Source organism: Oncorhynchus mykiss, chromosome 14 (genome assembly GCF_013265735.2).
Source record: "Oncorhynchus mykiss isolate Arlee chromosome 14, USDA_OmykA_1.1, whole genome shotgun sequence".
In the NCBI taxonomy this organism is placed as follows: domain Eukaryota; kingdom Metazoa; phylum Chordata; class Actinopteri; order Salmoniformes; family Salmonidae; genus Oncorhynchus; species Oncorhynchus mykiss.
In genome coordinates this window covers 17,535,253-17,557,579 of record NC_048578.1, presented here as the reverse complement: position 1 = coordinate 17,557,579, position 22,327 = coordinate 17,535,253, and the positions used below count along the sequence as shown (strand labels likewise).

At 41.2% G+C, this 22,327-nt stretch overlaps 1 protein-coding gene across 3 annotated transcripts in view; it reads right to left on the bottom strand.

Moving 5' to 3' along the window:
• si:dkey-237h12.3 (teneurin-3) overlaps positions 1–22,327 on the bottom strand; it is a 165,036-nt gene that overhangs the window by 52,553 nt on the left and 90,156 nt on the right. The window contains exons 6-16 of one of the 3 annotated variants that reach the window (XM_036943050.1): positions 21,228–21,353; positions 19,531–19,745; positions 16,851–17,061; positions 14,427–14,528; positions 12,813–13,007; positions 8,553–8,753; positions 6,274–6,459; positions 4,356–4,376; positions 2,618–2,641; positions 1,631–1,777; positions 1,246–1,465 (exon numbers count right to left, since the gene is read on the bottom strand). In XM_036943050.1, coding sequence (XP_036798945.1) covers positions 1,246–1,465; positions 1,631–1,777; positions 2,618–2,641; positions 4,356–4,376; positions 6,274–6,459; positions 8,553–8,753; positions 12,813–13,007; positions 14,427–14,528; positions 16,851–17,061; positions 19,531–19,745; positions 21,228–21,353 — 1,648 coding nt within the window. The remainder of the gene's footprint in view (positions 1–1,245; positions 1,466–1,630; positions 1,778–2,617; positions 2,642–4,355; positions 4,377–6,273; positions 6,460–8,552; positions 8,754–12,812; positions 13,008–14,426; positions 14,529–16,850; positions 17,062–19,530; positions 19,746–21,227; positions 21,354–22,327) is intronic. The other 2 variants (XM_036943051.1, XM_036943052.1) reach the window with 2 other exon arrangements.

Sequence of the window (22,327 nt, the reverse complement as noted above, 5' to 3'; positions counted from 1 at the left end):
AGCAAGAAATAGGTTCACTGTTCCTATGCTTATTGTGAAGACAAACTTCAACCTCCCTTGCCAGGAGTTGATGGAGAAGCTGGCCAAAAACAGAGTAATCCTGAAAAAGATACATTCTTCTGAGAAATATACAGATTAGGTTGGTATAAGTATATTATATAGTTACCAATCACATCATCATCTTATTTTTTTATTATGTTAAGTATTTCACATATTCTATTGTCTGTTTTTTCAATTTTTCTCATGTTCTCTTCTGCTCTTATTCTACCCAGACTACCAGGACCACTGAATGGCTGCTCAGATTGGACAGTTCTGTCTCGTCTGTAGTGTTTCTGTTTTCTCTATCACAGTGTGCCTGTTAGACTAAATATATGAAAGTGGAATTGTCCCCCATTCTACTGGTAGTACCCATCACGGTCTAATCAGCCAAATAAAGTAAAGATATGTAATTTTACTAATGTGCTTATTATGCATCCCATTCACCCTATTTTGCCCAAAATAATTATAAAATAAAGTTATATAGATTTTTGTAACTTCAGACATGTAATTCATTTAGTCAAACTTTGCGGAATGTCTGTGTGCTTAAATACTGAAATTTGCCTGAATGTCTGTGAATATGTAACCAACTTCTTAACGGAGATGAAGATAATAAAATTGACATTTTCAGCGGGTGAACTAATATGCCTCTGCCAGACCGGCTCGGGGATTGCCTCATTCTATATTTGTGGTAAAGCATGCTATTTACATAAGGATTACTCCCAAACTATTCTGTGAGTTGCGGGGATTATATTCCCAAAGCTTTCGGCACACAGTTAGCAATCATTTCCTCTCCATCAGCCGCAAAATAAACTCTACTTATGATCCAGAACAGACTGGGAGAGTGCATTGAGGTTCCCAATGAAAAACATTTCTGTCTGCTGAGAAACTTACTTGCAAATTGATTCTTACTCCTTTATGTCGACAAATGATGAAATGTCATTATTTCCACTACAAGGTTTCACATCCCACTAAGGTTTGATACATCCAATCAGTTTGCTCAATAACAAATTTTTTACCCATACTCATCAAGTCAAGGTCCCTAAAAGAGCTATGCCACAGTTTGTCCTACAGGAGCAACTCTAGGAAAATACGACAAGATTCAATCAACTGAGATTATTTCAATGATACACTACTGACAACTGATTTTGCTTAAAAATTGCTGCGCTTTTGACATCCAACACGACAGATGGACTTGATGGGGATCACCTGCTGTTGAAAGGGTTGTCACCAGGTATCACGTGACAACCACCAGGCCTAACCAAGAAGCTGACGTGTGCGTAAAAGCCCCTGGGGTCCAACGGAGAGGAGGATGACCCTTGACCTTGGCCCACAATGCTTGTGGGGTCTGGGGATCCACGGCAGTAGGCCTGGCCCTGGCAGGAGCTCTGTGAACAGCAGTCTGGGTCCATACAGTCCACCAGTCCATCTATAAGACCAAGATGCAACCGTGTTGATATTGGACAATACCCTAACTCTGCTCTTTCTGTGAATACAGCTGATCAAATAAAAACTCATTAGTTCAACAGTCCATCATACTGACACAAAGTTATATAATTTGCAAAGAGTGAAGAATAATGGACTTTGTTCTTACCCCCCTCATTGTCCTTTCCATCTGAGCAGAGGGTCTCCGTGGAAACGTCACATCCTAGCCCTCTCCACCCTGATTGGCAGATGCAGCGCCACCCGGCTTGGTCCAGAATGCACCTCCCATTGCTGTTGCACAACCCAGGGCACCCATCTGCCAAAACAATCATGTCAATCACACATGCTAGCCAATCAGAGAGAGGGAGACAGGTTGAGGGGAGGAGACACGACTTAGTCATTCAGGGGCAGCACAGAGGGACAAAATGAAAACAACAGTATAAAGTGGACAAACAGGACATATAATTCTGACGGGGGGGAGGGGTGGGGGTGGGAGGGGTCTAAAGATACTGTAATTTCACATGGGTTTTTTCCTTTAACTGATTTCTATACCATTTCAGGGCACTTTGAAATGGAAATGGTTTTGGCAAATGTAGGATATTAATTAACAATGCATAGAGGTCAACACACACTTTGATAATAGGGGTTAGTACTGCGAATATCCTTGCTCTGCTTTTTATGACATGCTGATTAATCAAAGTTACTCTATTCCTATCTGTAGTATTTACCAAATTCAGCACAAAAAACGACACACATTTATCTTGGCCTAAAACCGGCACAACACCCATGTGAAGGTACTATCAAAGAAAAGACAAGGGTAGATAGAGGTAAAGACGAAAGGGTTTGTTGATGTTGTCTCAGCATCTCTACTTGATGCCAGGATATTGCATTTCTTTTTTCACAGGTTTGAACAAGAACAGAGCATACTGTAACTGACTGGCTACATCTGCTTGGCATTTCTTCTGACACACAAGGATTCAGAAAGGAAAAGGGGGACCGAGAGTGTGCTTGACTAGTTAGGACGGACACGTATGAAGGTACTGGGATCACAATAGAAACAGTGATAGACTGGGACATAAGACGTGTGCTTGGGGAAGAAAACAGAGCAGGCGAGTGATTGTTGATGACAATCTCTCTGGGGTAGTCATTCCGTTACCTTTATATCCTATCTTGACTGCTCCTATTACCATTGAGGAGAGGGGAAACATTTGGAAAAGAAAATTACTTATCTCTATTGCAGGAATATCTAGACTGACAAACACAATTATCTGAGTATAGGATACAAGAAGAAAGAAAGAGGTAGAGCTCAGTGCAGATATACCTGACAACTTGGTATGCAATACTTTTCAATTAAGCTTTGTAGGGTTAAAAGCCCAGTGCAGTCAAAAATGTGATTTTCTGTTTTATATACACTCACCGGCCAGTTTATTAGTTACCTCTAATACCGGGTCATATCCCCTTTGCCTCCAGAACAGCCTGAATGCTTCGAGGCATGGATTCTAAAAGTCGGAAACGTTCCACAGGGATGTTGGTCCATGCTGACGCGATGGCCTCAGGCAGTTGCTGCAGATTGGACAGCGGTACACCACCGCCACCAGCCTGTACCGTTGACACCAGGCAGGATGGTTCATAGACACATGCTGCTTACGCCAAATCCTGACTGCCATCACCATGACACAACAGGAACCGGGATTCGTCGGACCATGCAATGTCTTTCCACTCCTCAATTGTCCGGTGTTGGTGATCGCATGCTCGCTGGAGCCGCTTCTGGAATCCGGTGTGGTCGTCTGCTGCAATAGCCCAGTTGTGACGAGGATCGCCGAGTTGTGCGTTCCCGAGATATTGTTCTGCACACCACTGCTGTACTGCCTCGTTATTTGTCTGTTTGTGGCCCGCCTGTTAGCTTGTACAAATCTTGCCATTCTCCTTCAACCTCTCTCATCAACGAGCTGTTTTTGCCCACAGATGTTTTTTGTTTGTCACACCATTCTCAGGGCAGACCCTAGACTCTGTTGTGCGTGAAAAGCCCAGGAGAGCGGTCGTTTCTGAAATATTGGATCCAGTGTGCCTGCCATCCAGTGTGCCATACCACGCTCAAAGTCACTTAAGTCACTTGTTTTGCCCATTCTAACAGTCAATCGAGCAGTCACTGAATGCCTCGATGCCTGTCTGCCTGCTTTATATAGAAAGCCACAGCCAAGTGACTCACTGTCTGTAGAAGCAATCCATTTTCACGAACGGAGTGGTGTACCTAATAAACTGGCATGTGAGTCTATATTCCACACTATGAGGTTGGAATAATATTGTGAAATTGTGAAAATTATGATAATGACCTTTGTGTAAGAGCTGTTTGAAAAGACCGCCTGAAAGTTGACATCACCAGGCAGTAATTAGTTGATAGACCAATAAGACAGAGAGTTCCAAACCTTTCTGCCAATAACAGCTAGTTTTCAGTTTTCCCCTCCCCACTCAGACCACTCCCAAACAGTCCTAGCAAAATTGTTGCTTGAGAAAATAGTATTTGCTAAGAAGCTATTTTTGTTAATTTTTTACCACTTTAATTGAAAACAATCACAGGAAGGTACTTAATTGCTACCTAGAAATTATTTGATATTTAGATAAAAACATCTGCATTAGGCCTTTAAGGTACAGCCCATATTGTTTGTATGTCATTAGCCCTGACAGTGATTGGGATTCTGTTATCACTTTTGTAAATATGATCTTTCATGGTGGATGATGGAGCACAAAAAAACAGCATGGTTGTCACATTCTGATTCTGTTGAGGGAAGTAAAGTTATCTGCTTACCCCATTTAAAGGGGGTTTACATGTTCAGTATGACATTTGTTGGGGGCTATTGATACGAAACAGGAAGGAGAGCAGGTAAGGACATTACCTGATACTCTTGAATCCAGAGCTTGTCAGATGAGAGAAAGAAAACAGGTATTATAGAAGTGTTACTACAGAGAAAACATACACAGACGGCATGAAGAGGAAAATGTAAATACATTTGAACTATGAATGTTTCACAGTTGTGTGTGTTAAGGATCTGCTTGAGCAAATTATCAGGCTTGCCTGGTGAGATACGTTGCCATAGCAGTAGTGGCATGCTTTCATTCCTAACAACACACAACATAACATAACAACATAACAATGTACAGTACATTCACATAGAACATCTAAAGAACCCAGTTTATAACTGAATAGGTGGCAGCTGCTAACAAACACACGCTCAAACATTAATATGCTGTGTTTTAGTGCTGTCTGAATAGCATTCTAGTGTCAACTTTTGCACTTAGCTCTGTTACACCAGCTATACAGCAGCTACAACTATAAGCGCATTTTCCATTCAAGAGTCATGTAGCGTATTATCCTTCAGTTTACTGCAAAGGTGTTTCTATGCATTCAAGTGCTCCTGGGAGTTTACTTCCATGCTTTGTTCCAATGATGAAGTGGTTGAATAGCTCCTGTGTACTCTGAGGACAATCAGCTACATGACTGATAGTTGTAATGTATAGGACTCCTAGATGTGTACTGGGACGACAATATGCTGAAATGCTCCTGGATAGAGCAAAGAAATAACAGCGGTGCTTAAGACTCCCATGCAAAACCAGAATCGCAACGTGTCTGACAATAGTTGGTCCAGGGAAGCGGTCTATTCAAGCCCCTTCGTCAAGGTTTCGCCATGTAATGTGATTAAAGGTGCTTTATGCGAATTGAAGTTATTCAGAGAGCCCTATAAGAAAGGAATAAGCTCCTAGTTCCTGTTAAGAATAGGTAAATGGCTGCCTATTCATCCCAGGCGCATCTACGGCGAGAAATTTGTTTCCTGATGGGGGTTAAACAGGAAGAAGCTGAAAGGGACAGGATTTTAGTTCTCATTGAGGCAGAGATTAATAACATCAGGAATGCAACCCCTCCAATCACCCCAGTGCAATCTCATCTCTCTCTCCTGGTTTCTAACCAGTCAGCTTCATTCTCTGGATGGGATAACTGCTGATGAGGAGAACGTTTTGTAAATATGTAATTAGGGTTTGGAGAGCCGGGGTCTGTTTCAACAAGAGGGTGATGTCACCGAGGGGCTTTGGTCTCTATCAAGGCACAGTGAAGCTGTCATCTCGGAGATGGCTATACCATTGAGCCAAAGCTGAATAAGACCTTAGTACTAGCTGTCCCTCTTTTCCCTTAATACTTTCCCTTATTTGAGTCGTAGAATAGGCGGTAGGACTCTGTAAAGAGCATATTTATATTCTACTGTATAAAGAAAATATTTGGCATGGGTCCTCGGAATCTGAAAAAGTTCTACAGCTGCACCATTGAGAGCATCTTGACTGGCTTCACCTCCGCATATTACCTCAACTACCTCGTGTTACTATTTCCTTTTTATTTAATGCAAATGTTTCTTACGTTTTAACTGTGTATTGTTAGGAAAGGGCTCGTAACAAAGCATTTCACGGTAAAGTCTGCACCTGTTGTATTCGGAGCACGTGACAATTTTTTATTTATTTGATTAGTTGGATTAGTCACTTCTGAAATCCATTTTCAGGTGGATTGGGAAAGGGAAAATGGTGATGTCAGGTGTCAAGGACAGTGAAAGTGAAATGGAATGGGTCATTTAGAAAATTATTTCTTTATGTTTCATAGGGTTATATGATACAAACATTGATTGATAGGAGGCACATTACTTCCAAGCTCTTCAACTTAGACTGCATTCAAGATACTGTTGAAAGCAACTCTTGGGCATATTCAGGAGCATTGATGGAGAATAAATTGGTACATTCCTGCCTCTTTGTACTGGTTCTCTGCCGACTCACCAATGGTGCAGTGCTCTCCGGTCCAGCCCTGGTGACAGTCACATTTGCCCTCTCGGCAGACACCGTGATCTGTACAGCGTGGGTGACAGTCCCTCTGGTCGCACTCTGAGCCTGCCCATCCCTCCTCGCAGTGACAGGTCCCACTGACACACACTCCATGGGGGCCGCAGGCCACAGTGCACACCTCTGACACACAACCACAAACAGAGTCATCCGTCATACACTGGACAGACGTGTGCCATAGTAGTGTACAGTAATTCAATCTGTAAGTACTTGTATGGACATAGTGAATAATAAAAATGTTCTGCTGTCAGTACATTAGTTCCACTGCCACAGCTGAATCATAATCTTTACATATTGATTGAATAAAGAGGCACAAAGCCTGATATTTTTCTCTCCAAATCCAGATGTGATGGGAGACAAGGACACATTTTCCTGCCACAAAAAAAAAAAAATCAAATTTGTTTTGTCTTTTGTTGCTTCGTTTTCATTTATTTAACTGGCAGAGCAGACTAAACAAGGTTTTTACATTTGCCGTCAGTTATCCCCAATGATTTCAGCTTGATCCTGGAACGTTAAATCCCACAACATTTACAAGAGACTGAAGTAAAAGGCTAGCTTGAGACATCTTTAGACCTACAGGCTTTCGAATAAGCAGGTCAACTCACTTATTTTAGTCACCAAGGACCACAAAAGCATAAGACCAACTACTTAAGCAGATGTCTATATGTAGTCAGACAGCAGGCGGTGTGGGTGAGAAACTCTCATTACTGAATCCACAGGTAGTAGGAGACCAAGGAGAGTGCTTCAGTCACTGGCATGCTACAAACCATACTAAAAGCTCCATTCTATTATTGAGGGAAAACCACATGAAACCATGAAGGGAATGGTTTATTCACAGGAACTGACCCAGTATTGCCTTCAGAGGCTCCAGAACACTTTGAAATGTCACCCCAGCAGCCGTTCAGACAGCAAGAACAGACTTTCTAAGATTTGAAAAAACCTCACTTCAAGTAGGCTACAGGAAAAAGCAGTCCGCCACCCACCCATTAAAAGTAGTTGAGTAAGTTTAAGAAAATATCGACACAAATCTAGTCCACCTAGCACCCTTGTGAATATCCTTGAGGATAACACGTCAAGGTTTCAAAATTCACTAATTTTTCTGTTTTCCGCTTATAAGTGAAACCACCTCACCTACCTTAATTTGCACTTTTTTAATAGGTTGCTTTCATCGCCCTCTGAATGGAGTTTTTCTTCGATTGACAGACCTTGGTGGGTCTCTGATTAAGCTTAGACGACACTCCAGAATTTTAACCATGCCTCTGGAGGGGGATTGTTCGATTCCAAGGCCCCCCCCCCCTCCCAAAGGGGAAATCAATTTTCCATGAAATCAATTTTTCATTAGCGCAAAGGTGTTTATCTGCTTTTAGCAAGCCCCTGACTCTGGCACGATGGCAGAGTGGGTGGTCGATCTATGCCACGCCGCTTGTTAATTAAAGTTTATTTAATTGAAGTGGAACTGCTGAGATAATTAAGAGAGAAACCTTGACTACTACCCAGGTGGGCAAATACAAGTTTGGACGGTTGCTTAAGTAAGCTAACCTCACTCCCTTCAATGTAGAATTTTTAACATCGACCGGCATTGGATGTTTCATGGCAGGAAAGAGGGACTCTGTCCTGAATTTCAAAAGTATTTTATAGAATAACAAATGGCCTTACTTTGGATGTTGTCTGAAAGTGAAAAATATTAGAATAATTGAGACAAACTCCCTGGTCCCCTAAATTCCCATTATTCTTTCCTGCCAGCAGTCTAGGTTTTCATCTCATCCATCATTTCAGACTTACAGTACACCCTCTTACGCAAAACCCCTCAGATTTCAATCGCACAATCAAGTAAATGTGCGGCTTAATCAATCTTAGCTCCAGATAGTTAAAAACCCAGTAGGTTCCAATGTGACGCTACTCAATTTGGGTCTCCAACTGTGAACTGCAGATGCAGGTACTAATTTGGCACTGCGATTAGACTAAACTAAATAAAACCCATTCTAGAGAAGGACATTGAGTATGAATCACCTGGTCTTTTAAACAAATGAACCGATTACTAAAACCAAAGCACAGCCCTCAAACTGGCAAAGTACCTACAAGAAAACAAACTAATTGTCTAACATGTTCCTCATATTAATGAGGACCATCATCCTTTTCCTCACTGGAGGAGTCTCCTCACACACAACACAAAGCCAGACAGCTAAACCCGAAATAAAAAGTTAGTGTTGTCTGACCTAAAGAGCAGTCGGAGCCTGTCCAGTTAGCCTCACAGACACAGGTGCCTGTCTCGGTGTGGAAGGTTCCGTGGCTGGAGCACTGTTCAGGACACGTGCTCTTCAGGATCTCACAGCCGATTCCGCCCCAGCCCGGGTTACAGTGGCATTCACTGTGGTGGCAGGCTCCGTGGCCCGAGCAGGTTGGATCCAGACAGTCCGCTAGGAAAACAAGAGAAAGGAAAGGAGATGGTTCAACTACTGTATATGGGATGACTTAATCATGAAATAAACAACTAAACATATGAACATGCTCCATAGCAAGCTTATTACTAGTACAGCCTTTTAGCAAACACATACAAGTATATTGATCTCAGCGACTCATTGAGAATAATTTGGTTCTAATCATAGTGCCTTAAAAAAATATTCATACCCATTGGCTTATTCCATCTGTAGTTGTGTTACAGCCCCAAAATAATGTCCACCTATCTACACACAATACCCCATAATGACAAAGTGAAAACATATATTTAAAAAAATGTAAGCACATTTATTGAAACTTAAATACAGAAATATCTCATTTACATTAGTATTCACACCTCTGGGTCAATACTTTGTAGAAGCACCTTTGGCAGCGATGACAGCTGTGAGTCTCTAACATTTTTTATTTATTTTAATTTTGACCTTTATTTAACTAGGCAAGTCAGTTACTTTTGTGACTAGGGGGCAGTATTTTCAATTTTGGATAAAAAAACGTTCCCGTTTTAAACGGGATATTTTGTCACGACAAGATGCTCGACTATGCATATAATTGACAGCTTTGGATAGAAAACACTCTGACGTTTCCAAAACTGCAAAGATATTGTCTTTGAGTGCAACAGAACTGATGTTACAGGCGAAACCCAGATAAAAATCCAATCAGGAAGTGCCCCATTTTTTGAAAGCGCTGCATGCCAATGACTCCTTATATGGTTGTAAATGGGCTACGAATGAGCTTACGCTTTCTACGTATTCCCCAAGGTGTCTACATCATTGTGACGTCTTTTTACGCATTTATGTTGCAGAATAGCCGTAAGGGACCACATTGAGCAAGTGGTCACATGATGGCTCCCGCAGAAAATCTTGCGTAAAGTACAGAAGTAGCCATTTTTCCAATCGCTTCGAATGAGAAAGCAATTGTCCCGACGGATATATTATCGAATAGATATGTGAAAAATACCTTGAGGATTGATTCTAAACAACATTTGCCATGTTTCTGTCGATATTATGGAGCTAATTTGGAAAAAAGTTTGGCGTTGTAGTGACCGCATTTTCCAGTCGATTTCTCAGCCAAACGTGAAGAACAAACGGGAGCTATTTCGCCTACAAAAATAATATTTTGGGAAAAAAGGAACATTTGCTATCTAACTGGGAGTCTCCTGAGTGAAAACATCCGAAGTTCTTCAAAGGTAAATTATTTAATTTGATTGCTTCTCTTATTTTCGTGAAAATGTTGCCTGCTGCTAGCAGAGCATAATGCTATGCTAGGCTATGATAAACTTACACAAATGCTTGTCTAGCGTTGGCTGTAAAGCATATTTTGAAAATCGGAGATGACATTGTGATTAACAAAAGGCTAAGCTGTGTCTCAATATATTTCATTTGTGATTTTCATGAATAGGAAGACTTTCTAGGGGTATTTATGTCCGCTGCATTATGCTAATTATTTGAGGCGATGATTACGCTCCCGGATCCGGGTTTGAGAGTCGCAAGAAGTTTTAAGAACAAATTCTTATTTTCAATGACGGCCTAGGAACAGTGGGTTAACTGCCTGTTCAGGGGCAACCTTCCGGTTACTAGTCCAACGCTATAACCACTAGGCTACCCTGCCGCCCCATGCTGACCACACCTCTCGTGTCGCAAAATAAATGTACTAGTAATGTACTAATGTACTAAATGTACATGTTATTCAATCATTGCACCCACACTGCTCGCGCGCCACAGTAAGGGTCTGCGTGGCAAGGCGATAAAATAGAAGTTGGTTCAATTTGTGACACTCAACATGCTGCAAATCCTGCCTCTCAAATCTCCTCATTGGTTTTTAGGAGCATATACCCACGTGGGAAAGATGAACTGACATCCACACTCCAGTCGGTTGTAGTAATGCACTGTAAAGTTTGTTGCCAACCGTCATTTAAAGTCCAAAGAAGAAAAAGAAGGAGGAGAGATGATGAGAAACTAATTCGGTTTACCGTTTTATCTGTGGATTAATTGTCAGAGTTGAGGACCTTGTGCATTTCAGGTAAAACAACAACCCAATGTTTATATACCAGGACAAATTAGCTAGCAAAAGCAAGCTAGCTAACTAAATTGCCATAAATGTTGAATGCTTTTTGACCTGTCCCCAAATGAATATAATTGGTTTGTTTTGATATTTCAACCTACCTGTTCTGATCGCTTCTGGTGTGGGGAACAAAATCAACATACGCACGATGGCACGTTTGGTCAGCATGTACAAGTTTTGCATGGTCTGTCAAGTTGGTTGTTGATCATTGCTAGACAGCCACATTCAAGTCTTGCCATAGATTTTCAAGCCGCTTTCAGTCAAAACTGTAACTCGGCCACTCAGGAACATTCAATATCATCTTGACAAGCAACTCAGGGGTAGATATAGCCTTGTGTTTTAGGGTATTGTCCTGCTGAAAGGTAAATTTGTCTCCCAGTGTCTGTTTGAAAGCAGACTATACCAGGTTCTCCTCGAGGATTTTGCCTGTGCTTAGCTGTATACTGTTTTTTTTATCCCCCAAAAACTCCCTAGTTGTTGCTGATGACAAGCATACTCATAACATGATCCAGCCACCACTATGCTTGAACATATGAACAATAGAACTCAGTAATGGGTTCGATTTATCCCCCAAAAACATAACGCTTTCTACTCAGAACATAAAGTTAATTTCTTTTCCAGTTTGTTTGAAGTTTTACTTTAGTGCCATATTTCAAACAGGATGCATGTTTTGAAATATTTGTGTTCTGTACAGGCTTCTTTCTTTTCACTCTGTCATTTAGGTTAGTATTGTGGAGTAACTACTGTACAATGTTGTTGATCCATCCTCAGTTTTCTCCTATCACAGCCATTACACTCTGTAACTGTTTTAAAGTCACCATCCCTGAGCGGTTTCCTTCCTCTCCGGCAACTGAGTTAGGAGGGACACCTGTATCCTTTGGTGACTGGGTGTATGGATATACCATCCAAAGTGTAATTAATAACTTCACCATGCTCAAAGGGATATTCAATGTCTGCTTTTTATTTTATTTTTACCAATCTACCAATAGATTATCTTCTTTGTGAGGTACTGGAAAACATCCCTTGTCTTTGTGGTTGAATCTGTATTTGAAATTCACTGCTTGACTGAGGGACCTTACATGTAATTGTATATGTGGGGTATAGAGATTAGGTTGTTGTTTACTCTTGAACTTATTTAGGCTTGCCATAATAAGGGGGTTGAATACTTATTGACTGAAGACATTTCAGCCTTACATTTTTTATTAATTTGTAAATATTTCTAAAAATATCATTCCACTTTGACAATATGGGGTATTGTGTGTCAGCCAGTGACAAAGGACATCTAAATGTAATAACTTTTAAATTCAGGCTGTAACACAACACAAGGGGTGTGAATATTTTCTGAAGGGACTGTAAGGCAATACCTTGTACCATCATCAAACAAGAAACAAATGTCCAGTTTGAGTCCACTGACAACATTGTCCAACCGTTCCTGCATAATTCCACAATAGCATTTATGTACTTTCTCTCTTAATTCACTTCACAATGAGTGCAACAGTTTTATTTAATTACTCCCTCAACTCAATACGATTTTACACATTGGGTCACTGATCTGCAGATGTAAATCTGACAAGTGAATTGCCTCTGTCTGAATTGGGATCAATGAAGTTAAACTGACTGAACAGGGGGAGAAGAGGTAGAGGGGATAGCGAGAAGTATTTTCGATAACAATGAGAAATAGACCCAGACTGAGAGATATTGAATCTCACAGGGTTCTTGTTCGGGAGCGCACTGAAGCAATCACATTGGATGGACAATTCAGAATCAATTCCAATCCATACCTGTGGTGGCTAAATGGTTGGAGGGAGTTAATGCATGCAGAGTATTGATGGACGAACAAAAGGAATTATTTGCTTGGTGAAGTTGAAAAGAGCTATTGTTTAAGTTGTATAAGTACTGTATACATCGCCGACAGGCTGGGAAATCGAACGGTGACAATACATATTGTTGTGGTGTACCTTGGTGACAGTTGCTTCCCTTGTGGCCGGCATTACACACACAGTTGCCCATCACACAAATCCCATGGCCTCCACATTGGGGGTCTACACACTGGGTAGTAGGCACGTCACACTCTGTGCCCTTCCATCCACTGTAGCACTGACAGCGCCCCCTGGTGTACTGGCCATTGCCACTGCATAGGACAGGACAGGCAGCTGTTGTGGGAAGAAACAATGTTACTCAATAGTATATAAAGCATATTAGTTACTCTGGACCCTGATCTCTCTTTTGCCGAACATATCAAGACTGTTTCAAGGACAGCTTTTTTCCATCTACGTAACATTGCAAAAATCAGAAACTTTCTCTCCAAAAATGATGCAGAAAAATTAATCCATGCTTTTGTCATTTCTTGGTTAGACTACTACAATGCTTTACTTTCTGGCTACCCAGATAAAGCACTAAATAAACTTCAGTTAGTGCTAAACACTGCTGCTAGAATCTTGACTAGAACCAAAAAAATTGATCATATTACTACAGTGCTAAGCCTCTCTACACTGTCTTCCTGTTAATGCAAGGGCTGATTTCAAGGTTTTACTGCTAAACTACAAAGCATTACATGGGCTTGCTCCTACCGATCTTTCCGATTTGGTCCTGCCATACATACCTACACTTACGCTACGGTCAGAAGATGCATGCCTCCTTACTGTCCCTAGAATTTCTAAGCAAACAGCTGGAGGCAGGGCTTTCTCCTATAGAGCTCCATTTTTATGGAATGGTCTGCCTACTCATGTGAGAGACGCAGACTCAGTCTCAACCTTTAAGTATTTATTGAAGGCTCAGCTCTTCAGTAGGTCCTATGATTGAGTGTAGTCTGGCCCAGGAGTGTGAAGGTGAACGGAAAGGCACTGGAGCAACTAACCGCCCTTGCTGTGTCTGCCTGGCCGGTTCCCCTCTCTACACTGGGATTCTCTGCCTCTAACTCTATTACAGGGGCTGAGTCACTGGCTTACTGGTGCTCTTCCATGCCGTCCCTAGGAGGGGTGCGTAACTTAAGTTGGTTGAGTCACTGACGTGATCTTCCTGTCCGGGGTGTCGTCCCCCCCCCCCCCTCCCCCCCCACCCCCTTTGTGAGCTATACTCGACCTTGTCGCAGGATGGTAAGTTGGTGGTTGAAGATATTCCTCTAGTGGTGTGGGGGCTGTGCTTTGGCAAAGTGGGTGGGGTTATATCCTGCCTGTTTGGCCCTGTCCAGGGGTATTGTCAGATGGGGCCATGGTGTCTCCCGACCCCTCCTGTCTCAGCCTCCAGTATTTATACTGCAGTAGTTTGTGTCGGGGGGCTAGGGTCAGTCTGTTATTACTGGAGTATTTCTCCTGTCTTATCCAATGTCCTGCGTGAATTTAAGTATGCACTTTAAATTTTAGTGCTAACCCTGACCATTAGTCTAACCCTAACCCTAACCCTAACCTAAACCTAACCTTGACATTTAGCTTAAACCTAACCCTAAACTAAGAACAAATATCACATGCACATGGTAATTAATTCTGAAAATATAGCCAATATTTGTCCATTGAAGCTTGCTCATGTATAGGTTGCGATATCAATAGATAGATGAGGAGTTGGGAAAAAGATACCTCTTGAACAGTACGGCCCAATGAACCCTGGGAAACAATGGCAGGAGCTGGACACACACTCTCCATTCCCATAACAGTTGTGTGAGCACTCCATAACCGACTCTGTTGGGACAAAAAGAATAAGACCCTCGATATTTATTGGAAGTAGCATCACGCTCATCACTGTGCACTTTCTCTACCCTGTGAAGTTCATCATAATTTATTTAATTTGTAGCCTAATATACAGCATGGTCTCCCGAGTCGTAGTGGGAGGACCACCCAACATATAATTGCGTAACTCCAAATATACTTCAATATGATGGTTAACCGGGCACTGATGACGGCAACCCCTCGCACCTCTCTGATTCAGAGGGGTTGTGTTAAATGCATTCATACTAGGTATCCCCCCTTTCATTTCCCTTTCCAATTATATCACTATTTGCACATAAATGCGTTTCCACCACCAGTTCTCTCACATAATTCATTTTACAGACACAAAAAGATCCCACCATTTCTAGCGAACAAATTGTCTGTGGACATTTAAGAAATTGTACTGACATTTCCTGTTTTTAGCAGCGTCAGGTAATTCATCTGTATGAAATGGTTGGATAGAAACCTGGTTACTGGCATGGCATGCGAGTTCATAATTTTTTCAGTCAGATGTTCTTGCACAAGATTAAGATATCACACCTCTAAAATGTGCCAACCACACATACACGGTTCAAGCAAAAATCCCATGACTGAAACTTAAATCAATCTCAGATTGATTGTCTGGGGCCAAGTTAACCTCCCATTTCATGTAAAAAAAAAAGTAATGACCATCAAGCTTTTAGGGAAAGAGGATCATTTTGTAGATGTTTTAAACTGAGAGTTTGACCAATTCCAGTTCTGTTCAATATTGAAACAAATAAAAAAATAAAAAATAAAAATATTTTCATCGCTGCATATATCATTTCATTACATCATCCAATATCAATATCAACATCAACAAAATATTGATATCAACACAATATTAATGTCTACACATTATCCATATCAACACATCAACAACACATGATCAATATCGACACACAATTAATTTCAACACATGATCAGTATCAATATCAATACATTATCCATGTGAACACATTATCAATATCAATATCCCCACAATATCAATATCAACACATTATCAATGTCAGCACAATAGCAATATCAACCCATTATCAATATCAACACAATAGCAATATCAACCCATTATCAATATCAACACATTATCAATATCAACACAATAGCAATATCAACACATTATCAATATCAACACATGATCAATATCAACACAATATCCAACACATTTGATTGGATTTCATATCACTACTATGATGTCACATACTATTCCATCTTACATTTCCACACAGCCACATTCTCTTATTGCAGTGTTTCCCAACCCTGGTCCTCGAGTACCCCCAACAGTACACGTTTTTGTTGTAGCCCTGGACAAACACACCTCATTGAGGCTTGATGATTAGTTGAGAAGTTGAATCAGGTGTGCTTGTCCAGGGTTACAATAAAAGGTGTACTGTTGGGGGTACTGGAGGACCACGGTTGGGAAACACTGGCTTATTGCATGAATGTACAGTGTACTCTATGTTGGTATGTGTGTACCTCTCATCTGCTGTAGCCTGACAACTCCCATGCCGTCTTGCCCATCACAAATGCAACCCATCACAAACATTTTACATTTCACAGTGCATTTCTAGTTCTTTGACATTTCTTTCTCCGCATGAAAATCTCATGACTGATCATGCCCACACAAGCAACGGGATCAATCTTTGTAAATCCTCTCTCTGAGTTGAAGTTAATCTGACATATCCCACTGACACGTCTTGTGTTCATTCAACAGACCAGCGCTCATAATGGGCACTCCCCCTAGGCTGGGAGCTCCTTTCGATTGTGTTAAGTGGGCAAACTTTTTCGTTTTTATTGCTTTTGAAGACTTGCATTGGATGTACACTACTGGGCTGTCAGTTTCAACACATCCGGGCAACTTTGACCTTGGATTTCGATAACTTCATATCTTTAGAAATCTATCGATTGAATTCCCTAATGCAAAACATTAACTTAGCATGTTTTCTGTTTTCCCACAGTACAATTCCTGAGCACGCACAATAATGAAAAGCCTAAGGGATAGTGATATTCCTGCAATGTAGAGACATAAAATGTGCATAACACAATTCATTAAGCCAAAAGCCCAACAACACATTTTGCTTGCATTATATAGTCTGTAGATCCAGTTTAAATTATTGATTAATGTATATGTTGATCTGGCCTGTCAACTACCCAGTTATTCTCTTAGTTGTGGTAAACGTTCTCCAAGTGCCTTTTCCAGCAATTCAATATAATTGAAAATATTCACCTCATCCATTTCTACATCAATTTTCTACATTATTTCCATGTTATGCTTACCCAGGATGATGGTGTTGTATGATACTGTCTCCAGGCTTTTCCCATCATTGTAGAAAGCCAGATGCCACACCCCAGAGTCCAGAAACTGGATGAAGCCAGCTTGGTGGAGGCTGACCTGGCGCTCCATCCGCCCCCTGGTCTCCTGCGCCGTGGGAGCCCACCTCTCTTTGGCGATGAGCCTGCTGCCATCCAGCAGCTCCACAAAGTCATACTGAAGAAAGGTCAAGCAGAGGTCAGTTGGGACTACGTAATGGGTCACTTCATGACATATGATGTGTGACATATACATTTATGTAAATGTATAAACATTTACAATAACGGTGACATTCTGTAGTTCCAGGTGCATAGAGGGAAAATCTCTGTTTACATTTTTTTCTAATTTGACATTAAAGGAGCTAGCCACAATTTAATTGAGTCAAAGTAAATTTGAGTTTTCCAGGAGACTGATCCTTTTCATTCTGCATGCTAACAGTGTTTAATTCACACAAACGAACACAACACAGGGAGTTGAAAGTAGAAAAGGGCACATTAAAAAAGGATTTAGTATCGGAAATAGGACCTACAGGGGACACGACATCAAGCATCCCTCCAACTGACTCAGTATGGATAGGAAATAAAGCATTAAAGTTAGGGTGAGAGAAGTCAACACTCAGTGGTTTAAACCCTTTTGAGAGGAGCAGAGAAGAGATATTGATTGACCTGTGGATGTAGGCAGTTTTTTATGTGTTGGTGGCCAGGGGACCAAGTAATAAAAGTCCAGAACCCAACCATTCCTTTACTCCCAGGCCAGTGTGTACATCTTGATTGCTTGGCAAAGGCTTATCTCAATCTAACAATAGGAGCAAATAATAATGAACAAGAGGCCAAGCCGAGCCAGGCCAGCTGATGAACCACAAATAATTATTAGCTACACCTGGGAATTCAAACTAGTGTTGATCATTTCTTCACAAAACATAGTTTAAGACAATTGATGAATCATGCAGAGTAAGACACTTACGAACACATGTAGTTGTATTATTTTATTTTGAGCGATTGGTGACGCACTTTAAAGTTGTTCCTCTCCTCAAGCTGTGAATGTAACCAACGGTCAATATCTCTCATTGGGGTCTCATTGGGGTCTTTCATGCTAAGTTAAGTAAACGCATCGATTTATCGCCCTGGCAAATTAACGGACCGTTTCTAAGGCAGTGGCGGTTGACTTTGTGTCTAGGCATTGACAGTCTTGAGCAGGCCAGCGCAGCAATTGCCTTGGACATAAAAGGAGGCTTCTCTGTTTGTTGTATTTGATTTAGGTGGGTTCCTTTTTTCTTTTACCTTAGAAGAGTAATCCCTTCTTTCCTGTTGTCATTTGTATTTCTTTTTTTTCCCCATTCGATAGTGGCCCAATTTCCGGCACGCGAAAGAGGCTCTTCTTCAAGTCAAGTCAGAGAATGTCAAGAAGGTGAAGTTGAAAGATTTCTCTCTAAGGTGAAGTGGAAAATAGCCAGGTCATTCCACAAAAATAGTGCCTTTTGTGTCCCTTTGATATTCTAGATATAAAATGTGCACCAATATTGAATTTTAAAAGCCTGTAATATTACATTAAGTGCCCTTCAATATAGACCACATGGAAAATTCAATCAATATTTTTTAAGGCTTGCTAAAGTGCCAAAATTCAGCATTTTGACATGTCCCCCTGTCACTTCTAGGAAGATTTTAACCCACTTACCACCAAAGTTCTCACCATCATTGACCTAGTTATTTTTTTAAAGTAATTTCTGAAGATTATTTTTTTGTGTGTGTGATTAGTGATTGATTTACATCTGTCTCATTTTAAGGTCAACCCAGTTACGTGAACTGAACTCTCATAATAATATGGTAAAGCTATTCCCTTAAACATTTAGTTTTTTCAAAAGACAGATTTAACATCTATCTAATAGTCCAATCATGCTGTAAAAGCAGGTGGTTCTACTCTTTTTGGCCATTTTTATGGCGTTTTGTGGTGGAAAACTGAGCGGGTCATGCATAACATGGCTAGAAATGTTTTAACAGTGACATTTGTTTGGTGAAGCTTGCATTCAATTGACACTGTGTTGCACACAACAAGCTTACATTCCACCTGTCTCAATGTATGGCTGATTTAAGATGAAACCATCAAACCTGTTACGGTCAACCCTGTTAGAAAATTAAGTTGATTGATAAGTAAAAAAAATAGAAAATAAAAAATGTAAGTAACAAATAATTAAACAGTAGCAGTAAAATAACAATAGCGAGGCTATATACAGGGGATACCGGTAAAGAGTCAATGTGCGGGGGTAATTGAGGTAATATGTATATGTAGGTAGAGTTAAAGTGACTATGCATAGCACAAACGAGGGGTCTGGGTAGCCCTTTGATTAGCTGTTCAGGAGTGTTAGGGCTTGGGGGTAGAAGCTGTTAAGCCTTTTAGACCTAGACTTGGCACTCTGGTACCGCTTGCGCTGCTGTAACAGAGAGAAGAGTGTATGACTAGGGTGGCTGGAGTCTTTGACAATTTCTGGGGCCATCGTCTGACACCGCCTGGTATAGAGGTCCCGGATGGCAGGAAGCTTTGCCCCAATGATGTACTGGGCCGTATGCACTACCCTCTGTAGTGCCTTGCAGTCCGAGGCTGGAAGCCGAGCAATTGCCATACACCCTACCCAACTAATGTACCATTTACCTGTGTGTGAGATGGTGGGAGACCCTTCCTTCCGTAGGCCCCAACCAGTGCATTCTTCTGAACAGAGATGTTGAACTTGAGGAAACGTGGCTGCTCCATAGCCAGCCGAGAGCGCCAGAACACCCCAGGCGGTATTCCCTGACCTACCCTTCGGCCCACTTCCACTTGCCCGGTGTCAATGGAGTTGTTCTCCTGATGGACCGCACCAGTCCTGCCTGGAAGGGAGAAAGAGAGAACACTGAGATAAAGCTAGATGGACATTTTGTGAAGTCAAGCTCACCACAGCTGTATACAGTTTTCATCTGCATTGATTCCATTTTCAACAAAATAATATTTCTCAATATTACCTTAATTTAAATAAAATTATGCAGACACATGACTCCCAGTCTATATCCCTGGCCCAGTGTGTATCCCGGGCCCTTATAGATATGAGTCTTGCTCATTAGGTCAGTCAAACATGGAAATACCAGACAGCTTCAGTAGTTCCAGGTATTTCTATTTCCTGGCACAGTTGATGATAGAAACTTCTTTATTCCCACTCAAATAGACCTCAGCTGATTGCTCCATCATGAGACTGGAACAGATTGTTTCACCATTGATTATTATATATTGTTTTGACCTGACGAAGATCAGTTTCAGATCGAATCGTAGTCAATAAAGCGGTGAATTGGGAGCTTAATGAGTGTGCCTTCTTGTTCTTCGACATTGATTTCCCTATCTTTTGTGTGGTACTTGTGATTCACTGCTAAATGTCTAGGATCTAAATGTACTAGCTGATTCATTACCTGGTACAGTAACAAAACAACAGGACAAGGAAGTGATGATTTTAAAAGGTTATCAAGCAACAAAAAAACACTTGAGCATGAGTCATTCTCACATGAAACGCATTTAGAGCATTTTTGCCTGATATTTATTTCAAAAACCACTTAGGATAAATATCTTTCTTACAATGGACCTCCAGAGTTTTTGTTTGGTTGAAATAAAGACACATTATTACAAAATACTGTACAGTATTGCAATGGATCGCTGGATCAATATGGGACTTTGCACACACACTGCTGCCATCTAGTGGCCAAGATCTAAATGGTTCCAAAACTGCAATATTATATTATGGCCTTTCTCTTGCCTTTCAAAGATGATGAAAAAAATAATATTTGAAAACATATGTTTTTTTGTTTGTATTATCTTTTACCAGATCGAATGTGTTATATTATGTGTTACACATTTCTACAAACTTCAAAGTGTTTCCTTTCAAATGGTATCAAGAATATTCATATCCTGAGCTACAGGCAGTTCGATTTGGGTATGTAATTTTAGGCAAAACATTGAAAAAAATGGTCCAATCCTTAAGAGATTTAAATTAAATCAGTGGCCTTTTTTTGTAAAGGTGAAGAAAGGTGGCATGCATGTGGCAGACATTGCATACAAAATGACAGACACCTACTGGTAAAGGCTGAATGTGTTAAAGCTGTTTGGACTCTGTCGTTCACAATTCAAAAGGTACCTACAGTATAGGATAGGCTCCAGTCTGGGACCGTTTTTGTGCTGAGCCATACACATAACATTCACAAAGCAAAATGGACAAACAAACAAGCATCCAGTGCAATTAAAGGCTAGAAACTTAATCAAAAATATGTGTTCCTTCCCCAAATGTAATCTACAGATATAACAAGTGGGTAAAGGGCTAAGGTTCTTACCATAGTCAACTGAGAGTACTGTCACTATGCTTGGTTGAGTGGGCAAAGCCTTCCCCCCTCCGTTCTCAACCGCTGGTTTGTTTTCCGTTTCTTGAAGTTGCCAATTGAGTCCGAAAAAGTGCATTGCTGTAAAGTGAACAAAAACAGTGGAATATGCTAGGGTTAGGGCAATCAATCAAATCATTACAAAACGAAATACGTGCTGGACAGCATTTCTAGGAAAAATAGATCAGACAATACATCATTTTGTGCCCTGTGGTGGCCTGGCAGTTAGCACCCCCGCACTCAGCACATGAAAGTGGTCATGACTCAGTTCCCTCCCTCCCTCCTTCCTTCCTTCACTCTTTCCTTCCTACACTTCCATGTATCTTCAAGAAACATGCCTGAAAAATACTAAAGAGTAGGAATTATTTTGTACTAGGTTACCTTACTATGGGTGCGCCACATGTAGGCTAAGTGCTCTACTGTAAAACCCAACAGGGGCCAGACACAGCAAGCTCAATCAATACTGAGGAGACGAGGAACACTGTTGTGTCTCTTTGGGGAGCGCTGTTCATTAACACAAACAGCACTGCATCAAAGAGCGCAGCGGGACGTTCTATTTAAAAACCCGAATATCGTCACCAAACAGACAGGAGGAGGTGGACAACGTGCAGCAACATAATGACAGCCCAAATCAAAGCATCTGGAAACCCCAAGTGTATGTATTTGTGTGCGTCAGAAAGAAGGTCAAAGAGGCTTCAAGCCTCAAACTCTCTAATTCTCTTACGTAACCAACCAAACCGCCATGTTCTTCCTCCAACCTCTGTCTCTGAATAGATTGCTATTAAGCTGCATGTCTTGTTGTTTGGGGAAACTGGGTCTTCTATGAACACAGGGAGAGGGCGAGGCTCCTTCAAAGATCGCCAGCCGGGGAGTCGTGCTGAGGAGGCAAAACTCTGATTTCCCAGTGTTTTGATCTGAGGTGGAACTTTTTTCAAACGGGCAGGGGAGGGTATGGGGTATTGACTGCTTAAAAAACATAGCTAACTCACAAGGGATGAAGCAGAATCATAGAGAATACGGAATTGGAGAGGGAGAGAGACAGAGAGAGAGAGAGA